Here is a 22,599-nt window from a genome sequence, read left to right on the forward strand (position 1 = left end):
GGGACCCTGTCCTGGGGAGGGAGAACCAAGCTGCAGCCAGCTGCTGGGCTCTGTCCCCCCACTGCCGGTGCCCCCCAGCCTAGCACAGAGCTGCCCCCCGCCTCATCTCCCAGCCCCGTCCCAGTCCGGCTTATACTGGTAGCACTGGTTTGCACTGGCCCTTGTTACCCTTTTATTTCCTGGGGTGCCACCCATGCCGCTGGCGGGCCGGGTCGGTTTTATTTGGGGAAGGGGGGGGGCGGAAATCAGCATTCGCTTACCGCATCCCGACTCGGGCTGCGCGCGTCCGGGGGCGTCAGGCCATGCGCTGTCCTCGGCCGGTGCCGCACCGCGCCGGGGGGTGGGGGCCGGGGTGGAGGGGCAGCTGGGAGGGGGGGGGACAGGGTGGGGGCTGACGTGCCATTTGCATCCGGAAGAGGGACCCAGGCCCCGGTCTGTGCCCGTGGGGTGGAGGGGGCAGGCAGGGAGTGGGCAGAAAGAGGAGGGGGGCACGTGCCGCTCTGTGCTCGTCTTGGCCTGGCGCCACGGTCCCTTCGCCACGGTTGGCGTGTCCCGTGCCGGAGTCCGGTGCCCCCCGGGCGTCCCGGGGGCTGCAGGCAGGGGAAGGGGTGCTGGGGCGCTCCTGGCCCCCCCTAGCTCCTCCGCTGCTCCTGGTCTCTCTTCTTCTGCTTCTCCCGCTGCTTCTCCGCCTTCTCCTGGGCCTTGCGTTCCTTCTCCACTGCCAGGCTCAGCTCCTTCAGCTTCCGCTTGAGCACCGCGCGGTCCTGCGAGCTGCCCACACCCAGCGCCTGCCGGGACATGTGAGCGCTGGCCTCTGGGGATGGATGCGGCCCTCTCCCTGGCCTGGGGGTGCCAGGACCTCCCTGCACCTTCTGCCCTATGGACTGACCCTTTGGGGTACCTGGAGCCCCTCTGCACCACTTGTCTTGTGGATCATGCTGTTGAGGTACCTAAAACCCTACACCTTCTGCCCTGTGCACCAGCCCTTTGGGGTACCTAGAACTGCCCCCCATATGCCTCCTGCCCCCTTGACCGGACTGTTGGGATACATGGAACGACCCTCCACCTCCTACTCCCTGGACCAGCCTGTGGGATTGCCTTGAGCCTTTTGTCCCGGGGAGGAGTCTAACAGGGTACCTAGAACCCCACATGCCTCCTGCCCCATGGACCAGACCATTGGTGTACCTTGAACCCACCCAGACCTGCCCCGTGGAGCAGCCCATTGAAGTACCTAGAACCTCCAGAACCTCTTGCCCTATGAATAGGCCTGTTGGGATATCGAGAGCTCACCCACCCCTCCTTGTCCTGTGGAGCAACCCATTGAGATCTAGAACCTCTTGCTCTGTAACTGAACCTGTTGGGGTACCTAGAACCCCCTGCACCCCAGCAGAGGTAAAGGATGCCCACCCCTGTACCTTGAGCTTGGCGCCATCGAGGTGCAGGAGCCGGGGACCATCGACCCCATGGGCCAAGAACTCATCCACGTACTGCTCCAGGTTGAGGCTCTCCAGCCACTGCCCAACCTGCTGGCACGTCCAGCTCGCGGCTGCTCCGGGGGGCTCGTCCAGGAACTGAGCACAGGGGGCCAGGATTAGGCGGGGGGAGCAGAGCAGGGAAGCTGTGGGGTCACGGCAGCGGGGTCCCCGGGGCTCACCTCGTCCGAGGACTGCGACAGGGTGTGATAAGGGTAGGAGCACTTGGTGTCGGCCGTGCCGCTGGGCAGCCGGGGGCTGGAGCTGGGCGGCGTGGAGTCATCGCTCAGCGTCGATTCCTGGGGCAGCAGGAGACGGGAGGGCAGAGCTGACCCTGCAACCTGCCCCTATGGAGCTCCCACACCAGCCTATAGCAACCTGCCCCTATGGAGCTCCCACACCAGCCTATAGCACCCTGTCCCTATGGGCCCCCTACCCTCCCAGCTAAGTACCTGCTCCTATAGCTATCTCAGCCCTAAGGGGCTCTGATACTCTCCCATAGAGCTATACTCTCCTATATGGCTCTGCCACCTTCTAGAGCTATCTTGACCCTATAGGACTTTGACACCCTCCCCTATAGCTCTCCAGCCCTATAGTGCTCTACTTCCTTCCCTATAGTTAGATTCATAGGTGCTGTGATGTCCTCCCCTATAGCTTCCTAACCTGATAGGGCTCCCATGCCCTCCCCTATAGTCACCCAGCCCTGTGGGTGCCCCCATCCCCGGGCACTGACCTGGGAGGCAGATTTGGCGGGGCTGAGGCCCTCGTGCCGGGGCGAGCCGGCGGGCGAAGCGGCGCCCGGGGAGGCCGAGCCCTTCGCGCTGTCCGAGAACCAGGAGAAGGGCAGGAAGGGCGAGCCCGAGGGGCGGCCGGAGCCCTCCGCCGCCTCCCTAGGGACAGAGCCACGTTAGGGGTTCCCTGTGCCCCATGGGGCCACCTCGACCCCCTCCCTGGGCTATTGCGGGGGGCCAGGCAGCCCCCCCCTGCATCCCGGGGCTGCCACGGGTCCCGGGCCCCCCTTACCTGCTGCCCATGGACAGGCGGTTGCTCCCCTTCTCCTTCTTGCTCTTGCTGGAGGACGCCCGGCGGAGGGTCACCCTGCGGGAGAGGGAGTCGCGGGGCGGCTGGGGCTCAGGGGTCCAGGCGGGAGGAGAGCGAGGTGCCCCGAGGGCTGTGCTCCCCCGCTGGCCACCCAGCCAGTGTGTCTCTCTGTCCATCCATGTGTCCTTCCACCTTTCCATCTCTCCATCTATTCCTCCATCTTTCCATCCCTCTGTGCGTCTCTCCATCCATCCATCTATCCCTCCCCACCCACACCCTTCCATCTGCTCCTCTATCCAGCTACCCGATGCTCCATCCATCCCTCCCCAGGGCCAGGACTCACCCCAGATCCAGGAACTTCCTCCGTGTTTTCTTATCCAGCCCCACGGTGGGGCTGGCCGGCTCAGGGGGACTCATGTCCCGGCTGTCATCTGCAGGAGGAGGAGGGGGGGTCACCCACTATCCCCCACGCGTGGTGCCAGGGGTCCCTGGCAATGGCAGGAGGAGGCTTTGCCAAGGCCACGGCATGGGCCAGTCCTCTGCCGGGGACCCCCCGTTGCCCCCAGCCCGGGGGGGGGGGGGCCAGGGAAGGGATGGGGGACGGAGCGGGCGCTCACCTTCGCTGTGCCGCTGGGGCCGGGCATCGCGGCGGGCGAAGCCGGGCGAGCTGTCGGAGCTGTGGCAGGACTTGGGCGAGGGGGTGCCCGCCAGCCCCTCCTGGGACGAGGCGTTGGTGAGGGGCCGGTAGCGGCTGAGGGGCGGTGAGGGGCCCTCGGGGTCCCCCAGCGCCCGCCGCACGGCCGAGGCCTCGAAGGAGAACTCGGTGCCGCGGGAGAAGGGCGACGCGGCCGAGAGCGGGGACGAGGCCGGGGGCGAGCAGCCGCCCGGCGAGCGCCTCCCGGCCGCGGGGCTGCCGCTGCCCTCGGCTCCCTGGGGGGGCACAGGGGATTTGGGGGGGGTCAGGCCCCTGCAGCCCCCCAGGGACTGTCTGTATCTGCCTCCCCCCCCCTCCTGCCCCCACCCATCCCCCTGGGGGTCCCCTCAAACTGCCCCATGGGGCCCTTGCTGCACATCCCCGTGCTCCGTCCTCAAGTACCTACCCCAGGTCCCCAGCATGTGTCCCCCACTGAGCTCCCCCCCAGCGCCCCCCAGCTCCCCTATGGCCACCCCTGATCAGGCCCCCCTAAACCCCCTGGGACTCCCGTGGGTGCCCAGGTTGTGGCAGGGCCCAGCACCCCGTCGGCTCAGCCAGGGTCCCCCCCCCGCATGGTTGCCCATGGGACTTACCCTCCGCTCGGGCCCCTCTTCACCCTCGGTGGAGCTGGCGCTGTCTCGCAGGCGGGAGCGGGATGGCCGGTGCCGCCGGCCCTTGGCTAGGAGCCGAGCTCGGGCCTTCTGCAAGCTGCTGTCGAGCCGCTGCGTCTCTGGAACCACAGCGGTAAAATCTGGGGGTGAAAGAGAGACCGGGGCAGAGAGAGAGAGACAGGTGGACAGACGGACAGGGAGATGGGGATGGATAGACGGATGGATGGGTAGGGATGGAGAGATCAACGAGTAGGACAGGTAGAGGGGGACAGATGGACAAACAGGCAGGGACAAGGAGACCAGAAGGGATGGATGGATGGATGCACAGGTAGGGATAAGGAGATGGGGATGGGAGAACATTGTGGGAGACAGATGGGCAGACGGATGGGAGGACATGGGGACCCCAGTGGAGATGGGAGAGTGTTGCGGGGATGGATGGACAGATGGACACAGAGAGAAGGCCAGGCCAGTGGAAATGGGAGAGAGGCAAAGGGGCACGGAGGCAGGGTAAGAGTATCAGGGGACGGATAGGGGATCCCGGTGGGGATGGGATGGGGGGGACAGGGGTAGGGGAGCATTGGGGAGATGGATGGGGGATCCCGGTGGAGATGGGACAAGGAACAGAGGGACAGAGAGAAGTGTTCAAAGAGACGCCCAGCACGTGGGGCCCCAGTGCCCGTGGTGCAGGCAGCCCTGGCCATAGCCAGGGCAGGGAGAGGAGCTGGCAGAGGCCAAAGGCAGAATGAGGACCATGGGGCTCCCCAGGCTCATCTGCCTTGAGTGTCCCTGAGGACAGTGTCCCCGTCACCTGGGCCTGTCCCAGGTCTACCCCACACCAGGAGAAAGCTCTGGGATTGCCCTGATGCGCTCCGGCCATCCGCTGAGGGGTTTGGCCCCACTGTCCCCATAGTGCTGCAGGCAGGAGTGGCCCAGCGCCTGCTGCCTGCCCTTCTCTGCCCGAATGAACCCAGCTTCAGCCTCCGCTTGGACATCTCATGCTCCAGCCCCAACCATCAGCGTGGTCCCGTTGGGACACATGTCTCTGTGTGTCCCTGTGCCCTGTGCGTGTCTCCGTGTCTGTGTCCCTGTGCCCCTATGCATAGCCATGTGCCCATAGCCGTGTGTCTGTGCGCCCCACACGTGTCCCTACACCCCCCTGCCCCTATGCATATCCCTGTGCTCGTACCCTTGTGTCTGAACGTCCCTATGTGTCCCACGTTCCCGCTCCCATGTACATGTCCCTGTGCGCAGCTCTGGGGTGATTCCTGCTCCCCCTCCCCAGCCTCAGTTTCCCTGCTCACCTCGTTGCTGACAGGTAGGAAGGCATTGAGGGGACGGGAGGCTGGGGGGGGGGCTGGGGGGTGCAGAGCCCCATGGCTGGGCCTGAGCCCCCACAAGGGCTGTGGGACTGCACCCCGGCAGGCCCCTGTGCTGTGTCCATGGGTCTGGGGGCCAGAGGGAAAGGGGGGGGGGCACCTTTCTGGGGGTGCAACGCCCACAGGGACTCACCAAAAACCTCATCCACGTCCTGCAGCTTGGAGACCGACATGGTGAGACAGAGCTGGGGGGGAGAAGGGGCAGTCAGAGAGGGGGGGACCCCATGCCGGGTCGGGGGGGCTGCTGGGCTGGGGGGCAAGGGGAAGCAGGGAAGGGAATCCAAGTGTCCAGCCCTGCCACCCCCCCCCCCCCAATACTGAGGCCTCCAGGCCTGATCCTGCCTCCCACTCTGTGCAGGGGGGATGGAGGGGTGTGCTGATGTGCCCCCCCCATATGTCTCCTCTTGGCATGGGGCCACTGTTCACTCCCCCCCATGCCAGCCTTGACCTGCGGCTCCCCAAGCAGCAGCTCCCTCCCCCAGTCAAGCTGTCACCCTCCCGGTGGGGCAAGGACAGGCGCCACAGCTCTTCCCACCCCCCCCCCCGGCCCCTCCTGGGGACTCCCTAGCTCCCTTCCCACCGGGACGCTCTGCAAGTTGGGGTGGGAAGGATGCCCCCCCATGCCAGCCCTGCCTGCGCAGTGATCCCGGTGTCCCCCTATGCCCTTGGTCTCTCCAGCATCAGTTGGGGGGGGCCTGAGGGGGGCATAGGGGCCCTCAGGACAGGGGACAACATCCGTTTCTCTCCTTTCCCCTCCCCCATGTTTGGTCTGGGATGGAGGCATCACCCCCCCACACCCCGGAAGGGGGGAGCCCAAGGGCTTGGAGGTGGGAAGGGCTGTAGGGCCGGATAATGCTGACCACCCCACATCCCAAGGGAACGGGAGATTTGGGGTTCACCTCCCCACCAGAAAAAGCATCCCGATGGAGGAGAGGGGGTGTGGATTGGGACAGGGCCCGTTGCAGAGTTCCCTTCCCCCCAGATCCTCCTGTGTTAACCCCCCCCCCACCACCACCACCACTTGGGGTACCCCCCAGATTTTGGGGCTGTCACTGGAGCTGAGGCCACTTCCTTGCAAAAGAGAGGGATAAAACTGAGCCTCCCCCAAACAAGAGCCCCCAAACCCCTCTTGAGGGGAAGACACAGATGGTCCTCCCAGTATGGGGCCAGGGAGAAGCCCCCCCCATTCCTCCCCCCTGGGTGTTAGAAGGGGGAGGTGGGGTAAGAGCAGGCCTGGGAGGCATCTAATAGGGCCCCCTTTGCAGTGTCTCGCAGTGGGAGGGGGTTGCTAATACCTTGGCAGCATCATGGGGGGGGGGTCTGGGGGGGGATCAGAGCCATATCCAGCCCCCCAAAACACCTGCTGCCCCCCAGGGCCCCTCCAAGCCCCCCCGCTTTGATCCTTCCCCAGCACAGCTAAGCAAGGCGAGGGGCAGTACTAGGGCTGGGCGCTATAGCGGGGGTGGGCAATGCTGGGGGGGGGGAACATTGCCGGGAGGGGACGGTACAATTGATGGGGGGCTGTACCGGGGGGCCGCACAGGGGAGGGAGGCTGTACCGGGGAGGGCCGTAACCGGGGGTGATGGTGTAGCGGGGGGGGGGGGGGGATGCCGTACTGGGGATGGGGGGGGCTCTACAGGGGATGTTGTCCCGAGGCTGGGGGTCTGTACCGGGGCTGGGGGCTGTACCGTGGAGGGATGCTGTACCGGGGGCGGGGGGGGTGCTGTGCGGGGCGGGGGGGAGGGAGCTGTACCGGAGGGATGCTGTAGCGGGGGTGGGTGCTGTACCGGGGGATGGGGATGCCGTACCGGGGGGGGGGGGGGGGGAGCTGTACCGGGGAGGAATGCTGTACCGGGGGCGGGGAGGATGCTGTACCGGAGGGATGCTGTAGCGAGGGTGGGTGCTGTACCGGGGGGTGGAGATGCTGTACCGGAGGGATGCTGTAGCGGGTGTGGGCCTGTCCCGGGGTTACGCCCTGCCCTCCCCCACTCACCCGCGCTCCTCGGGCATCCTGGGCGCCTCCCGCCGCCGGGCCGCGGGCCGAGCCGGGCCGAGGGCGCCGGGGAGCCGGGCCGGGCCGAGCCGAGGGCGCCGCAGAGCCGGGCCACCCCGCCGGGCCGGGGGCCGCGGGGGGGGAGGGGGGGGGGAACAGGAACCCGGAAGCGGCCGGGGCCGGGGGTGGGCCGGGATCAGCCGCCGCGCCGCGCCCCGCCTACACGGCGCGGGTGTGCAGCGCCGAGCACCGCGGCGTGGTGCTGAACGGACAGCGCCGGCCCGCGGGGCGCCGTGCGCAGCGCCGAGCACCGCGCCGTGGTGCTGAACGGACAGCGCCGGCCCGGCCCGGCCCGACCCGCGCCGCGCACCCCCACGCACGCACACACGCACACACACACGTTCATTTGCACACACAGACACACTCATACACACGCACGTGCACATGCGGATGCATGCACACACGCAGGCATGCACACACGCGTGTGCGCGCACACACGCACACGGATACACACACGCAGGCACACGCACACGGGTGCGCACGTACGCACACGCGTGCTAGTGGCTCTGCCTCCTCCTGGTACCCCCCCCGTTTTCCCTAGACCCCCCTCTCAGTACCCCAGTCCTCCCAGTGCCCCCAGTCAGACCATGCCCCGGTGCCTCCCCCTTCTTCCAGTGCCCCCACGGCAACACTGGCCCTGCGGTGCCCCCCGCGTCGGCCAGTCCCCCCAGTGCCCCCAGTCGCCCCCGCCAGGCAGTGTGTGGGGGGGGGGGGCGGAATAAGGCCCGGCCGAGACAATGAGGCTGTATTTATCGATATGACGGGATGAGAGGACATTGCATTACAAAACGAGGACCAGTACATACATACGTACATATATATATAGTATATACACCCACAGGTATACGTGTGAGATTAAATAACCCCAGGACCCCCCCGGGGCTCTCGCTCCCACCCCCCCCTTAAATACTCCCCCATCCCCAAAGTGGCTCCAATCCAGTCGGACCCCCTCCCCCTCCCCAACACCCCCGTGTGCCCCCCTCCTCCCCGTCCCTGTATAACCAACTCTGGCTCCCAGTTGCCCCCACATCCAGTTACTGTCGGAGACTCAGTACTTGGGGGGGGGGGGGTCCAAAATAGAAACAAAATTAAAGGGTTTCCCCTGGGATTAGGGGAGGGGGACGTGTCCCAGGGCAGGGGCCCCAGTGACCCGGTGGGTTTGGCCAGTGGCAGTGGGGGGGGATATCCCAGCCCCAGAGAAATACTGTGATTTTTTTTGGGGGGGGGGGTATTTACAGTTGGCGGGGGAAGGCTTCGTGGTCTCTCACCCTCCTCCTGGCGTCGCTTGCACACCAGAGAGGCAGAGGGACCAAAGAGGGGAGCCCCGTCCCGTAAGCGCCCGGGGGACGGGGCGCGGGTCCCCCATGTCCCCTCTGCCAAGGGAAGGCAAAAGAGCCCTGGGCTCGGGGACGCCGGTGGCGGGTGCTAGGGGAGACCAGTGGCACCAAGACGGGTGGCCTCGCTGCCCTGTGGCCTCGCTGTCCGTGTCCATGCAGCCGGGGTGCCAAGCAGCTCCCATGTCCCTGGGGGGGGCTGCTTTGGGAGCCGGCGTCCCCCCGCCATGCCCGTTGCAGAGGTTGGCAAAGGCAGAGGTTGGCAAAGGGCTGTCATGTCCTTTACGTCCAACGGTGGTGGCACTTTGGGGAGTGGGGGGAGCAGATTTCCCCCCCTCAACCCCATGTCGAAGGTCCAAAGCGTCCTGGGCACCATGTGCCGAACCCGACGTGGGCACCTTGCTCCGGAGCCGGCCCGGTGCCAGGGTCGAGTCCGCCGGGTGGGGGGGTCTGGCCAGCACCGTGCACCCAAAGGAAACGAGCTCCCCCCCCCCCCCCCCCGCGCTGATGCTCCAGGTGAGTCCCAAGAGGAGTAGCTGGGGATGGGGGGCGTTTCCAGTGTACCCCCCCTTTGCTCCCCAGTATGGCTCACATTTGGGGGGGGGGGGAGGCATTTCTGCCTGCCCCCCTCCAGCGTCAAACAGGGGTGCCAGCTCTTTATCTCGATCTGTGTCCGGAGGGGGGGGGGTCGGATGAAGAGGAGGGTGAGTTTGGGGAGGGGGAGGTGTGGGGGGGGCTGTGCCCCCCCGATTGGTCCATCACGTTACCACGAGACTCACATTGGACACAGACACGAACGCGGGGTGTCCGCCCCCCCCCCCAGCAGCCCCCCAGAGACGCACCCCCAGCCGGACCTCCCTGCTGTCTCTGTGCCCCCGAGGGGAGGTGGGGGGCACCAGGTGGCCTTGGCGGGGGGTCTCGTCTCCTCCCCGGAGGGGAAGGGGTGGGAAGGTGGGGATGGGGCTGGGAGGAGAGGGGGGGAAAGCCCCTGGCCCCCCCCCCCCAAAAATCGCTGTGGTTTGAGGGTGGTTTAAGTCGGGTTGGAATTTTTCAAAGTCTGCAGCTTGGCCTCCAGTTCGGAGATCTGAAAAACAGCAAAGGGGAGAGGTCTCAGCGGGGCCGGCGGGGCTGGGGGCACGGGGCTGAGAGACACAGGGTGGGGGGCACAGGACTGGGGGGGGGGACAGGACAAGGGGGACGGGATGTGACGACACTGGGGTGGTGGGAGGCACAGGGCTGGGGGAAGAGGACGAGGGCCTGGAGGGGGACAGGAGGGGGGCACAGGGATGGGGGGACAGGATGGGCCAGGAGCGGAGGGCCAGGGGTAGGGCGGTGGGGGACAAAACTGGGCTGGGGGGGGGGGACACGGTCGGGGAGACACAATGGGGGACAGGCTGGGCAGGGGGCACAGGGCTGGGGTACACACAGCAATGGGGGGGGGGGGGTCCAGGGTGACGGCACCTGGCAGGGAGCTCAGGGCCACGTGTGGGGGGCACAGTGTCAGGCTGGGGGCACAGAGGCGGGTAGGGGGCACAGGGCCAGGTTGGGGGGGGGCCGGAGTGGAGCAGGGGGCTGCAGGAAGGCGGTGGGTGAGTTGCCGTGGGACATGGGAAGGGCATTTTTAGGGGTGATTTTAGGAAGGTATGAGGGGGACACTGGGGGCTCTGCTGGGGTGGGGGATGAGGCGGGGGGGGGGGGGGTCCCTGTGCCGGCTGGCCCGGCCGGGGGTGCCTTCCTGGGCCCTGGTGCCCCCCAGCCTGGCAAGTCCCCCCCGCCGCTGCTCCGACCGTCCCGCAGGGTGAGCAGAGGGCGTGGGGCTGCCCGGGCCCCCCCAGGATCATCCCGACCCCGCGGCACTGGGATCCGCCGGCCTGGCCTGCGCGAGCAGGGGGGCTGCCGGGGTCCGGCGCGTGCCCGGCCGCACGCTGCGTTCCCCGGAGACCTGCCCAGGCACCCCGGGCGGTCCAGGTCCCGCGTGTAGCAGGGAATCCGGTGTGACCCAGCAGAGGATCTGCTATGACCCAGCACAGCTCTGGCCTGACCCGCTGGGGGAGGATCCAGTGTAGCTAGCATGGTATCCAGTGTGATCTGGTGTGGGATCCAGCATGACCAGCATGGGATCCAACTCCCAATATAGGATCAAGTGTGACCCAGTGCCTTGTGCAGAACTACCAGGAGCCACTGTGGGATCCAGCACAAGCATCCTGGGATCCAGTGCCCAAGAAGATCTCTTTCGATCCCTTATGGGATGTAGGACCCTGAAGCAGGATCCATTGTGACCCAAAACCTAGGCAGATCCACTGCAATCCAATGTGGGATTCAGTGCCAGGAGAAGGATCAGATGTGAGCCAGCACCCAGGCAGATCCACTGTGATCCAGTGTGGGATGCAGTGCCTGGAGCACAATCCGGTGTGAGCCAGCACCCAAGCAGATCCACTGTGACCCAGTATGGGATCCAGTGCCTGGAGCACAATCCAGTGTGAGCCAGTGCCCAAGCAGATCCACTGTGATCCAATGTGGGATCCAGTGCCCAGAGCAAGACCAGGCACGAGCCAGCACCCAAGCAGATCTGCTGTGATCCATTCTGGGATGCCGCAGCCAGAAGAGGATCAGGAGTGAGCCAGCGCCCCAAGCAGATCCACTGCGATCCGTTGCAGGATCCAGTGCTGGGAGCAGATCGGCTGCGATCCATTGTGGGATGCGGCGACTGGAGCGGGGCGAGGCGGGAGCCGGGCCCTCCGGGGCGGGAGCGGCGGTGCCCGGCCGTGCCCCGGGCGGCCGGAGCGGTGCCGACGGGGCTCAGGGGCAGCCCGCGTCCCGGCGCCCGGTGCCCACCTTCTCCTGCAGCTTCTCGATCTCCTCCTTGTGGGCCAGCTCCGACTCCTCCAGCACGCGCCGCTGAGCCGTCTCCTTCTTCAGGAACTCGATCTCCCTGCGGGCACGGTGCCGTCAGCGCCTGCCCCGCACCGGGGCAAAGCCAGGGCAGGGGGGCCCGGGAGAGCCAGGCACTGGAGAAGGGACCTGCGCCCAGCCAGGGTGACACGGGGGGACCCCAGGAGTCGGGGCTTCAGGGAGGGACCATGCCCAGGGGAGGATCCGGGCCCAGGGATGAGTGGTGCCTGGGAAGGGGTTGGTGCCCAAGGGAGGGTCTGCGCCCAAGGGATGGTCTGTGCCCAGGGGATGGTCTGTGCCCAGGTGGTGGGCCATGCCCATGGGATGGTCCATGCCCAGAGGATGTTCTGTGCCCAGGAAAGGAACTGTGCCCAGGGACGAGTGGTGCCTGGGAAGGGGTTGGTGCCCAGGGGATGGTCCGTGCCCAGGGAATGGTCTGTGCCTAGGGGATGGTCCATGCCCAGGGACGGGTGCTGCCCTGCCCTCACTTTTGCTGGTATTCCTTGATGAGCCTCTTGGCCTTGCTGTACTTGCGCTCCAGGGTCTGGTACTGGGCCTGCGTCTCCTTGAGGTGCTCATCCACGGCCTGGCACAGGTTCTGCGCCTCCATCCAGTACCCCTCCAGCTTCTCCATCCGCTCCTTGTTCTCCTCCACGCTCTGCTCCAGCTGGGCCTTCTCGGCCCGCCACCGGGCCTTCTCCTGCTCCAGGCACTGCAGCTGGGGGACAGTGGGCTCAGGGCTTGGCCCCACGAAGCAGGACAAGGCACGGCGCAGCACGGCATGGTATGGCACGGCACGGTATGGCACGGCATGGCATAGCCAGAGAGCGGGCATGACATGGCACAACCCAGCATGGCACTGGGGCGTTAGGGATCCGGGGGGAGATTTGGGGAGCTAGGAGGGGATCAGGGAGATGGAGGTCCTTGGGGAATTGGGGAGATAAGGGGGATCAGGCCCAGGGAGGATGGTGGTGCCTGGGCCCTGGCACAGAGCCCTGCTGCTGTGCCAGAGCCTGGACACCCCGGAGTCCCACTTACCTTCCTCTTGAGCTGCTGGATCTCGGCCTCGGTGACGGCGTGCTTGATCTGGAGCTGGGAGAAGAGTAGGGTGTTCGCACGGCATGGGGACAGACCGGGCACAGCCAGCTGGCGTCCCCAGCGCGGGTCCCACACGTGTGCCCGTATCCACACACACCAGCCCCTGCACCCCCCTCACCTCCTTGAACTTGTGCACCAGCTTTTCGGGGTCCATCTCCACGGGGGAGAGCGTGTCCTCGTTCTCAGCCAACTCAAAGACCTCAATGGCCATCTCACTGCTGGGGAACATGGGGCTCATCTCCTCCTCCTCATCTGTGGCGTATTCGCCCGTCTGTGGCAGGCATAGAGCAGAGTTGGTACGGGGCGGCCCCACAGCCCCGCACCCCCCAACACCTCCTCCCCCCCCCGAAACACAGCTCTGCACCCTGCTCTCCACAGGGGAAACTGAGTCACAGGAACCCCTATCAGACAGGGGGAGGGCCACATCTGTCCCCTCCTTGCTGAATCCTCTGCCCTCAAAGCTGGGGAGGCTGATGCAGGTCATGAGGGCCCTCATCCCCCTGCCCCACAGCGGAGCCGTCCCCCTCACCTCCTCATCCTCCTCGGTGTACTGGGTGTACCGCTGCTCGATCATCTCCCGCTGCCACCGCTCCTGCTCCAGGGTCTGCTGGATCAGCTGGGCCACCTCGCTCTGCTCACCCGGCTTCTCCCGCCCGATGAGGAACCTGCAGGGACACCCGGGTGGCTCAGCCAGGGGACACCCAGGGGACACCCGGGCAGCTCAGTGGGGGACACCCCCGCTAGGAAACACAGTGCTCCTGCAGCAGTGGCACCAGCCCTCGGGAAGGATGGGGAGGGGGCAGCCCCACAGCGCAGCGAGGGATGGGGGTGTCAGGGGACCCAAGGGCAGGACAGGGAGGGGTGTCAGGGGCACTGGTGATTGGGGGGGGGCAGATGAGCAGGGGTGCTGGGTTAGGGGCTGGGGGGATCCTGGGGTGTTGTGGGGGGCAGGTTGGGGGGCAGAGAGTACTAGGGGGGCAGAGGATAGGTTGTGGGTGTATTTTGGGGAGCAGGATGCAGGGCAGGGGGTGCTACGGGGGGGGCGCAGCATGGCCTGGGAGAGGAAAGCTATGGGGGCACGCAACGGGGCAGGGCGTTGGGGAGGGACAGGGGCGTTTCAGGGGGCTCAGCACCAGCTGGGGGCTCTCCCCACCCCCCGAGCACCCCCAGTCCGGGGTCAGTCCATGGGGAGGGGGGGGTCCCTGGTGTGACGGCCAAGGCCAGTGCCCCATGGCCCGGCCTGGGGCGGGGCGCTGAGGCCGGCAGGAAGCCGAGACAATGGGCTATTGTCGGCCACGGGCACGGCTGCGACGCGCCGGGGTCCCCCGGGCCCTACCGGACGCGGCCCTTGGTGTTCCTGAGCACGGAGGCGGCGAAGCTCTGCGTCACCCCCACCAGGCTAGTGCCGTCCACCTCCACGATGAGGTCGTTCACCTGGATCCTGGGGACAAGGGGGCTGTCGGCGAGGGGACGGCCCCTTTCCCGCCCCATGCCCTGTGCCCCGGGGGCCAACAGCATCTTGTCCCCGCGCAGGGTGGCCCCGGGGACAAGGAAGCCCACCGCGAAGCTGTGCCCCCAGCCACTGCCAGCCGCTTTGTGCCTCTGCATTATTAATAGGGCTCGCAGCTCCGGTTTCAGCGCCATCAGATAAGGGGAATTCGACGCCGCGAATGTGCAAACACGCGTGTGCACGTGTCGCGGCGTTGGTGCCCGGCCAGCCGGCCAGTCAGCCCTCGCTCTCCTCCCGGGTGGTGGGAACATCTGACTGGCCCCTGCTCACATCTGCCTGCCTCCCTGCTAGCCCCAGGCGAGCTTTTTTGGATGCACACTGGCCGCCCTAGCTTTATATCCTTGCTGGGCAACCAGCATGTGGCCAGGCCTGCAGGCACGGCCGGCCAGGCTGGCTCTGCGGGTCACCCCATGGATGCCACGTGGCCACCAGCACTGAGACCACCAGTCCGGGGGACTGCTTGCCGACATTCACGTGGGAAGAGGGGTAGGGATGTGTCGGGAGCTCCCATTGCACGTCTCCCAGCAAAGCGTGCGGGAGCGTGGTGCAGAGCAGCCTGGGCCCACGTCCAATTTCCCGCCCCGGCGCTCGGGGCGCTTGGGGACGGGGTTCCCCGTTACCTGCCGTCCCGGTGGGCCGCCCCTCCCTCCGTCACCGTCTTGACGAAGATGCCCAGTTTCTCCAGGCCCATGTCGGCCCCTGCACCCATGCCGATGATGCTGATCCCCAGCCCTTCGGAGTCTGTGGGGACAGAGAGCCCGTGTCCTCGCGGAGCGGGCGAGCGGGGGACACCCGGGGCTGAAGCAGCCCCTCCGCCAGGAACGTCCGCCCAGGCACAGGCAGAGAGCAAGGCCACGGGAGACGAGGAGCGCTCGGAGAGGGAAGGGATGGACAGTGGCTGGATAAGGGGCCCCTCTCTCTCCCCGGAGGCTGCACGATGCCTCAGCTGGCCTCCCTCCTTCCCCGGTGCCTGGGGACCTCCTTTGCTTGGGGAGCCTGCAGTGGGCTGGCTGCATCTCCCATCTCCCGCAGGCACCCTTGGGTGCCTCAGCCATGGGGGAGCCCCGGGGTGGAGCTGGCTGCAGGGGGGACACGTGTGACCACGTGTGCACAGCTGCCATGGCACCAAGTGCAAACCAGGTGCACATGTGCCCAATGTGCAAGGCAAGGAGTGTGCAAGGTGTGCAGGGGATGAGGTTGGCAGCCGGGGGCCGGGAGGATGCAGGGACCCCAGCCCAGCCTGGCCCACCTTTCTCCAGCTCCACAGGGAAGAGGTCGAGCCGCTCCACCCTCTTCTCCAGCTCGTACTCGGCCGAGGCGGCCATGGGGTCGACATCCTCGTTGCGGCGGTCGTAGTCCTCGTTGGAGTAAGTGCTGAAGACCTTCAGGAGGGTGGGAAGGAGCCATTTACCAAGGCAGTGGACCAAGGATGGGAAAACGCCATGGCCAAAGGAATTGCAAAACAGGCATCCGTTTTGCCATCCCTTCGGCCACAGCATTTTCCCCAGCCGCCAAGCCCAGCTCTCTGAGCACTACCCCATGCTACAGCTCCAGCCAGGAGAAGAGAAAGGACGGATGGAGCTGCTCCAAAGGGGATATTTTTCCCTCTGCTGCACCAGGCTCTTAGTAACCTCCTGCTTTCCCCTTCCCCTGGCACCAGCCATGCTCGGAAACGCATCCATTAGCTGCCTCGGCACAGCCGCTCCTGTGCCAACAGCATCTGCTCCAAGAGGCCCTCCCAGAGCCGGGGAGCCGGGAGCCCTGCACAGGGCTCGAGTTATTGAACCTACGAGACACCAGAGACTCCCCTTCCAAAGTCATGTCGTTGGACAAGGGACAGTTTGAGGAAGCGCAGCAGGATTGGGGCACCCTGGGTGCTCCTGTGTGCCCACAGAGCTGGCTCCATGCCCTGCACCTCAAACCTTTTCCCCCGGTTGGCTAAAATGAGGGCAACCGCGTCGCATGGAAGGGGGACAGACAGGCCGATGGAGGAGTGTGGGGGAAATGGAAGGAGGTACGGAGGGACAGACAGACAAACAAATTCAGGGAAGGAGGGATCGATGGACAGAAAGGGAGATTGACACATGGGTGGAAAGACGGATGGATGGATGGACCAATAGGTGGACAAAGGGATGGATGTTTGGGAGGGTGGATGGATGGATGGATGGATAGATGAATAGATGGATGGATAAATGGAAGGAAGAACAGGCAGCTGGATGGATGGATGGACAGATGGATGGGTGAATTGATGGACAGATGGGTGAAAGAACAAACGGATGGAGGGATGGATGGATGGGTGGATGGATGGGATGCACAAGCACTGGCTGCTTTGGGTGTCACACGGTTTGAGGTTCCTGTTCGTGGGAGGCAGCACTGGCTTGTTCACCCCTCTCCTTGTCGTCCATTCCCCTTCCCATTCCCCTTCCCTTTCCCAGGAGCCATTCCCCGCTCTCGGCCATCACCTTCTCACTTTCCCCTTCCTGTCACCCCAAGTGGAATGGCCCCGCAGGACCAAGGACGGACCCTGTGCGAGGACTCCTCCACAGGCAGAGAGGAAGCAGCCGGGTCTCGCGGGGCCGCGGGTTCAAATCCAGCCACAGTGATGAGGTGTTGAGCAAGGAGCCAGGGTGCCAAGGGGGACGTGGGGCACGGCCAGAGGGAGGGATGGGGATGGGTCATCCACCCCCGTGCCGAGGCAGTCTCGCAGCCCCTCGGGGAGCACGTCTGCCCGGCACAGCCCAGCTGTCCTGGAGCCAGCCACACGCAAGCCATTTCCTCAGTCCAGCCTCACCTCCGCTGTCCTTCCTTGCACCCCCGGGCACCCGCACGCCTGCCCGGGCACCTCTGTGCAGGCCTGGGCACCCATCCCGGTGCCCAAGGAGCCAAACCCCAGCACTGTCCCTGTCGTGGGGGAGATTTAAAGGACACATGAAGTTTGGGATGTGCTTATTCCCCTGGGTTTCCACCCAGAGGATTTAACCTTCAGCTCTGCCCACTGAGCCTGGCAGGAGCAGGCAGGGAGGCAGCAGTGACACCGGCAATCCCTGGTCCCTGCATTTGGGCAGCTCCGTGTCCCGGCACCCCACCCTCTCAGAGACAGGAGCCCCCATGCCCAGGTCTCGGTGCCCCCATCCTGCCCATCCGGAGGCCCCTGGCGGTGCCGTGCCTCCGTGCCCGTCTCTTCCTGATGGGGCTGGGAAGCCGGAGGCCACACAGCCCTGCCGCAGAGCGGCTTCGCTTGCAGGATGCTGCTCCCTGCACCGAGGGCTTGGGCACTGGGAAGTGACCCCAGGGCTGTCACACAGGAGGTCCCCAGCCACCTTCAGTCCCCCGGAGGGAGCAGGGACAGGGGCCAAATGGGATTTTTCGAGGCCGCAGCGCAGCCTCCAGACAAAGCCCAGGGAATCGATGCGGGGCAGCTGCCACCCTCGGTCCCTGGCCCGGAGCAGGGGGCAGGATCTGGCCCCATTGCATGGGGCGCTGGGAACAAGTCCCCGGGCCAGCCCAGGGCGGGAGGTGAGGGTCAGGGGTGCCACATCCCTGCGGCCCAGGGAAGGCTGGACAGGAGACCAGCCAGGGACAGGGACAGTTCCTGAGCACGGCAGATGTCCCCAGGGCCGCCAGCCTGGGGCTGCGATGCTGCCGGGGGGAGTGGATTAGGGATAACATGGCACTGCTAAAGCCTTGCAACAAAAAGCATTAGGGATGAGTGTCAAGGGCCATCGCCCAAAGCCTGGTGACGCCCAGAGATGGGCAGGACCCACAGCGTGGCCGGGACCCCCCTGGGTGGCACCTAGGGGTGCCGGGGATGAGCGGGGCAGGGCTCTGGGCACGTCACCCTCCACAGACTGCCCTGTCCTCCCGTGCCCGCTGGAGAAAGCACCTGGGGAGACATGAGGGAATTGCCTGGGAAGGGGGATCCCTGCGTGAGCCCTGGCACGGGACTCACATCTCCAGCTGGGGATCCAGTCCCCTGTCCCCAAAGTCCCCAACCTGCTTCCCAGGCAGCACCCGTCTGCTCCCAGCACCTCACCGAGCCGGACATCCCCAGCTGGGCCCCGCGCCACAGCTGCAGGCACGTGTCCCTGCTCGTTCCCACGGGCCCCCCAGGCGCTCGGGGTATTTGGGACCTGCCGGGGGCCTGGCGCAGTTTTCAAGGGAAAAGCAAGTGGAGATCCCAAATGCCGCAGGGAAGGGGCCGGCGGGATGCGTCCCCGAGTGTGTGGGGTGCATGGGATGGGGGTGGCATTTCTCCTGGCCCCCAACCTCCCGGGCCAAGCCGGCAGCCGGCTCGGGGGTCTCCCCATCACCGGTGCCCCCCAAGCATGGGGGGTCCCAGACACCTGGGTGCCATCCCCACCGTGCAAGCAGCACCCTCGCCTTTCCCCTCCAGCCCACGGAGCGAGGATGGGGACAGCGAGCTCCTGGCACGTTCGGGGGCGATGCCGGCCACCCCTTCCCACGCTGGGCTCACTGGGGAGCCCCCAGCCGCTCTGCCCCAGAGCCAGGCACCCCAAAGGGCCCGGCCGTCCCCGTTGCTGGGGCAAACCCTTCCCCAGGGCCGGCCGGGCAGGTCCCCTGCGCTCCCCGGCCTGTGGCCACCGTGGCCACAGTGGGCCCCTGCCCGGGCCACCCCGGTCCCCGTCCCCCCGGCCCTGGTGGGGCCACCCACCCGCCTCTGACTCAGAGCCAGAATATAGGCCGTGGCTCTAAAAATAACCCAGCTCCGGCACAAAGCAATTTCTGTTCCTCCAGTCGGGGGGATACGAACGTGAGCAAAAGCCCCGAAATAGCAGCGCGGCCCCCTTCTGCCCTGCTCCTCCGCCGGGAGCCGGGGACAGCCCTCGCCAGCACCGGCCTCGGGGCGGCTCCGGGGCGGCGGGGGGCCGGCGGGGACCCCGAATCCCGGAGCCGTCCCTGTGCCAGGCCGGAGGGGGGGGGGATGAGCAGCCCTCGCCCGCCGGCCCCCCCGCTGCAGCCGTGCCGCCGCAGCCACTTCCCCTTCCTCCACTTCCTCCGCGCGCCGAAAACGGGCACGGGCAGCGAGCCGTGCCCAGCGCGGGGCGGGGAGGGGGCACCCAAAATAGCCCCCCCGGCCGCCTCGCCCCCGAGGGACCCCCGGGTCGGGGGGGTGCCGGGACCAGCTCCGGGGAGGGGACGCTGTGCGTGTCACCCCCCGAAAAACCCCAGGGGTGGGGGGGAGAGGGTGGCAGCGTGGCCTGCGGGCGCCCGGAGGCCTGGCGGCTGCCGCTGCCTTGCCGGGAGATATTTAAGGGCATCCCCCCCTCCCTGGAGCACGGCAGCTCCCGGCCTTTTCCGGAGGCGCTTCGGCCCTGGGGGGGGGCAGCGGAGCCATGCAGGGCCCCCCCCCCCCCCCCGGCCCGGGCGCAGTGTCACCGCTCGCCCCACTGCCGTCCCCAGGGTGGCACAGCCCCCACGGGGTCCCCACTGCGGCCCTGCCGCCCCCCTGCTCGCCGGGGGGGGGGGTGGGAGGGGGCCGCGGCACGCCGGTGGCCGGGCCCTTCGTTAGCCGGCTCGTTAGCGGCGGCCCAGGCCCAGGCGCTGCCACAGCCTCCGAGCCGCCCGCACGCAAGGGCACAGCCAGGGGTGCCGAGCGGGCGCGATGCCGCCACGGTGGGGGGGGGGGGGACCGGGAGGGTGCAGCCCTCCCCCCTCCGCCCCCCATGCCAGGACCCCGTTCCCCTTCCCCGTGCGGCCGGGCCGGATGCCGTGGCGCCGGGTGTCCCACCGGGCTGGGCTGCACCCCCTGCCGCGGCACCGGGGCCATCCGCCAGCCCGCAGCCCCGCCGGGTACCCCCGAAGGGTTATTCTGGGGCGCGGGAGCGGGAGGCAAATCAAAGCTCTTCACTCCGGCCTGGGATCTCGGAGCCCTCTTCCGGCCCGGACCGCGGCAGTGCCCACCGAGCCCGGGGACATCCCCAGAGCCGGCCGCGTTTTGCCACCCCGGGGAGCGTCGTGCCCGCGAAGGCCTGGGCACCAGGACACGGAGCAAGAGGTTGCCCAAAGCCCAAGGGGAGGGAGGAGGCCGGAGGGGCAGAGCGATGCCCCCGGACGCCTGCGTTCCTCCCGGCTCTCCCCGGGTCATTCCCCCGGGGAAGGATGCCGCCGGCTGGCTTACCTGGATGGGCGCCGTGCTGAACTGGATCTTTCGGTTGGGGACGGGCTCCTCTTCCTCGGACAGCCCGGGGATCTCCACGCAGCTGGACTCGGGCTCGTAGAGGCCATCGGCCTCCTCGTCCTCATCCAGCCCGCTGCCCCCCGAGTCCTCCCCGAGCCCGCTGTAGGCACTTATGTCCACCAGGTCCGCCTCGGAGAAGTCCTCCTTCTTGGACTCGTCGTACAGGTCGCCCTCGTCCGCCCGCTCGCCCTTGCCGGCCTCCTCGGGGTAGGCGGCCTCCTCGCCCCCCTCCAGGTGCTTCTCGGCCCCGCGCCCGGCCTCCCGGCCCGCGGGCACCGGCGCTTCGGCCCGCAGCGCCTCGGCCCCCTTGGCCGGCTCCGGTGGCAGCGCCGGCTCGCCCGCCGGCTCCTCCGCCCGCTCGCCCGCCTCCGGCTCCGGCTCCGACTCGCCGCTCTCCTCCACCTCCACCGGCTTGATCTTGCACACCTCCTGCACGCTGGGCCCCCGGGCGCTGCCTCCGTCCTTCTCCGCCGGCCGGCTGCCTTTGCTTGGCCCTTTCTCCTCCTCGGCTTGCCGGAGCCGGGCCTGGAGCGCGGGGCCGTCGCCCAGCCGGCTCTCCGCCTTGCCCGCGTCCTGGCCCTGCAGGAAGACCCGGGAGCGCTTGCTGACCAGCTTGGAGTTGAGCGGCCCCACTTTGCCCGGCGTCTTGTGCAGGTTGTTGCGCAGGTCGGCCTTCTCGAAGACGGCGCTCAGCTGGCTGACGGTGGGCGACACGGCCTCCGTGTCCAGCTTGTCCAAGGACTCGGTGCTGCCGTTGAACTTCACCACCACGTCGAGCTTTCGGTCCTGGAAGCCGGCTCGCTCCTTCCGCAGCAGGAGCTTGTTGGTGGTCTCCTTCTCCTGGAGGCTCCTCTCGAAGATCTTGCGGGTCTCCTGCAGCTTGGAGAAGGGCTTGTCGGGCTTCGAGTCGAAGCGGCTCACCCGCTCGGAGACGCTGGTGCCCAGCTTGAGGAGGGTGCCCTGGTCCATGGTCTCGCTGAGGCTGCTGGCCCGGGGCAAGGAGAGGCGGACGGGCTTCTCCTTGGCCTTGGCCAAGTCGCAGGCGCCCTCGGCGCCCGGCGCCGTGCCCATCTGCAGGAACATGTTCTTGATCCGGTGGACGTTGGAGCCATACTTCTTGCTCCGGGCTTTCTTGGCGTCCTCGCCGTCAGCATCCTTTGTGGTCTTGAGGGCCTGGATGCTGGCTTCGTAGGCGTTCCTGTGCGGGGACGCGCTCCGCAGCCCGCCGGTCCCCGCGCCGCTGCCGGGGCCCGCGGCGTTGCCGCCCGGGGCGGCCGCGCCGCTCGCGGCCTCCGTCCTCAGCATGCTTCACCGGGGCGCCGGCCGCATCGCCCGCCGCCGCCGCCGCCGCCGCCGCCGCGGGGCCGAGGCAGCCCCCGGCCCGGCCCCCCCCCGCCCGACGCGCCGCGGCCCCCGCGCCGGCTACTGGGGCATCGCGGGCGGGCGCTGCCGAGCGGGATGCTGCCGGGGGGCCGGAGCGCGCACCTGGACCGCGGCTGCGGGCTCGGGGGGTGCCGGCGGGGCGGCTGCGGGGGGCAGGCGAGCAGGTCAGGCCATTTCCAGCCGGGGGGGGGACCGAGCTCTCCTCTTCCTCCCCCCTCCTCCGCCCCGTCCCTCCTTCCTTCCTCCCTTCTCCTCCTCTTCCCCTTTCTCTCTGGCTGGTGATGGAGCCGGAGCCGCTCGCTGCTGTCTGCAATCCGCCCAGGCTCCCGCCCCGCTGCCCGCAGAGCCCTCTGGGTCTTAGCGACGCGCTCTTCCTCTTCCTCGCCGCCTCGCTTCGGCCTCGCTTCGGCCTGGCCCGCCCCAAGCAGCCGGCCCGGGGGGGGGGACGGCGGCCCCCAGCTCGGATCCCCGGACCCCCGCCCCGCCGGCACGCACCCGGGGCGCCCCGCGGCCAGGCAGCCCCGCGCCCCGGGGTGTCCCCTCCCCGCTCCTGGCCCTGTGTCCCCCACCAGGCACACGGGTGGCCCCTGCCCCTGTCGCCCCCCCCCCCGCCCCCAAATGTGTCAGTGTCCCCCCCGGTCTTGTCCCATGTCCCCCCACCCCAGTTCTGCCCCCCAGGTCTGTCCCCATGTCCCTCCAATTTTGTCTCTGTGGCCTCCCCCGGATGTGTCCCCAAAGACACCCTGCCTCTGTCCCTGTGTCCCCCCACCCTAGTTTTGTCCTTATGTCCCCTGAGTGTCCCTATGTCCTTTCAGTCCTGTCCACGTGTCCCCCAGTTTTCTACTCATGTCCCAGGTGTGTCCCTGTGTCCCCCCATCCTGTCCCTGCGTCTTGCCCGCTTTTGTACCCGTGTCCCCCTGCCCCGTCTCTGTGTGC

General features: G+C 67.6%; 1 protein-coding gene across 1 annotated transcript; it reads right to left on the reverse strand.

The window, feature by feature from the left end:
• Positions 1-370: 370 nt before the first annotated feature.
• On the reverse strand, positions 371-21,585 carry PPP1R9B (protein phosphatase 1 regulatory subunit 9B). Its single transcript, XM_067311790.1, has 21 exons — positions 20,221-21,585; positions 15,331-15,463; positions 14,702-14,822; positions 13,908-14,012; positions 13,101-13,236; positions 12,690-12,842; positions 12,512-12,565; positions 11,962-12,191; positions 11,417-11,513; positions 9,643-9,665; positions 9,424-9,544; positions 7,188-7,406; positions 5,328-5,379; positions 3,801-3,958; positions 3,131-3,443; positions 2,857-2,944; positions 2,496-2,570; positions 2,206-2,362; positions 1,655-1,771; positions 1,416-1,571; positions 371-788 (listed from the first exon to the last, which is right to left on the reverse strand). Exons 1-21 carry the CDS (start codon positions 21,583-21,585, stop codon positions 633-635), a joined length of 4,029 nt encoding a protein of 1,342 aa, XP_067167891.1. The 3' UTR covers positions 371-632.
• Positions 21,586-22,599: the final 1,014 nt, after the last annotated feature.

This window comes from Apteryx mantelli, chromosome 28 (assembly GCF_036417845.1).
Source record: "Apteryx mantelli isolate bAptMan1 chromosome 28, bAptMan1.hap1, whole genome shotgun sequence".
In the NCBI taxonomy this organism is placed as follows: domain Eukaryota; kingdom Metazoa; phylum Chordata; class Aves; order Apterygiformes; family Apterygidae; genus Apteryx; species Apteryx mantelli.

Bases quoted from the DNA above. Each gene is read 5' to 3' on its own strand.
- PPP1R9B (XM_067311790.1), bottom strand. From the start codon at position 21,585: ATGCTGAGGACGGAGGCCGCGAGCGGCGCGGCCGCCCCGGGCGGCAAC. The intron at 7,407-9,423 runs GTGCGTCTCTGG...CGCGCCGTGTAG, and splicing joins GCAGGGAGGTCCGGCTGGGG to GCGGGGCGCGGCGCGGCGGC. The intron at 2,571-2,856 runs GTGAGTCCTGGC...CCTCTCCCGCAG, and splicing joins AGGAAGTTCCTGGATCTGGG to GGTGACCCTCCGCCGGGCGT.